The sequence below is a fragment of the Salmo salar genome, chromosome ssa17, assembly GCF_905237065.1.
Source record: "Salmo salar chromosome ssa17, Ssal_v3.1, whole genome shotgun sequence".
NCBI classification, from domain to species: Eukaryota; Metazoa; Chordata; class Actinopteri; order Salmoniformes; family Salmonidae; genus Salmo; species Salmo salar.
Genome location: NC_059458.1, coordinates 17,963,476 through 17,964,809, shown reverse-complemented (window position 1 = coordinate 17,964,809; position 1,334 = coordinate 17,963,476). Strand labels below are relative to the sequence as shown.

At 49.1% G+C, this 1,334-nt stretch overlaps 1 protein-coding gene across 1 annotated transcript; it reads right to left on the bottom strand.

Annotated features, from left to right (window-relative positions):
* Positions 1–170: 170 nt before the first annotated feature.
* Positions 171–1,334, bottom strand: LOC106575336 (2-oxoglutarate receptor 1-like). Its single transcript, XM_045698594.1, has one exon. It carries the CDS (start codon positions 1,313–1,315, stop codon positions 440–442), a length of 876 nt encoding a protein of 291 aa, XP_045554550.1. The 5' UTR covers positions 1,316–1,334; the 3' UTR covers positions 171–439.

Sequence of the window (1,334 nt, the reverse complement as noted above, 5' to 3'; positions counted from 1 at the left end):
GCCAGAACAATGCATCAAATACCCACTGAAGCATGAGACGGATATTGGATTGTTAAATGTTGATTGTTAAACATTTATTTATAATGGAGTGATACGGCAATATCAATTAGACTATACAGTAGATATAAAGTCACTCATTACAAGTACGTAATATTTTTATAGAAACCACATCAATGTTGTAAACCTCATGTTGGCGTATAATAAAATCTGATAAAAGGTTTTCTATTTACAGGATCACAGTACAGTATATCGAATATTGTAGGACAATATATTGCCATGATAGTAATGTCCACACAGAATGAAACAGAACACTGGATTATATCTCATGTCCTTATTTCATGCCGTGGCTGCTGGCCTTTCGGCTGAAGCTGTGTTACTGGACTTACTGACGACAGCCAGGCTGAGTTTGAGGTGAGTCCTGAACTTGGTCCACCAGGGGCTACAGAGCCAGGTTAAAGAAGGTGTTGAGCCCCGCTATGGGCCTGGACAGGATATAAGCGATGTGGACCCAGTGCACCAGCATACATGACGACTCAGGCTTCCTCCTGGTGTCTACTCTTAGGATCCTCAGGACGTGGTACGGCAGGAAGCATACCACGAACACCACCAGGATCAGTACGTTGAGGCAGCGTGCCCGCACCCGGGGAGGGTTGTGGGTGTAGGGCCCCGTGGCTAGTTTATGGACCACACCGGCGTAACACACCACCACCACCACCAGGGGCAGCAGGTAGCCCAGCACGGTCAGCAGCCAACCGTACCACAACAGGACAGCCAGGTCGCCGCTAGCAAAGTCCAAACAGTGGGTCTTGTTGTTTTTAGTCTCCATGGTGATCATGGTGAGCATGGGCACGATCTCTACCACGGCTATAGCCCAGACCGCAGCGCATGCAGAAACCCCCCCTCTCTGCTGCACCTGCGCCGCCCTCACAGGATGTGCCGCCACGACATATCGAAACACAGCCAAACAGGTGAGAAACAGTATTCTACCATATAGGTTAAACTGGGACCCGAAACGCAGAAAGCGACACATGAAGTCGCCCAGGTTCCAGGATTCACCGTTGTTGTAGTAGTAGACCATGAAAGGCAGACTCAGAACATACAGAAGATCCGTCAACGCCAGGTTGAACTTAATGATACTGCTGGACTTCCAGGGTCGTAGCTTGGCCAGGTAGATGGCGATGGCGGTGACATTACCCAGCAGCCCCACAACGAAAATGACACTGTACATGACGGGCAGGTAGTAGTGTTTCATTAGGTTGTCCACGTTGGTGCAGTTATCGTCGGATTTGTTCCCGCCGTAGATGATGCTAGACATGACCGTGATGTGAGTGTTG

Excerpts from the sequence above, each read along its gene's own strand:
- LOC106575336 (XM_045698594.1), bottom strand. The coding sequence starts at position 1,315 with ATGTCTAGCATCATCTACGGCGGGAACAAATCCGACGATAACTGCACC.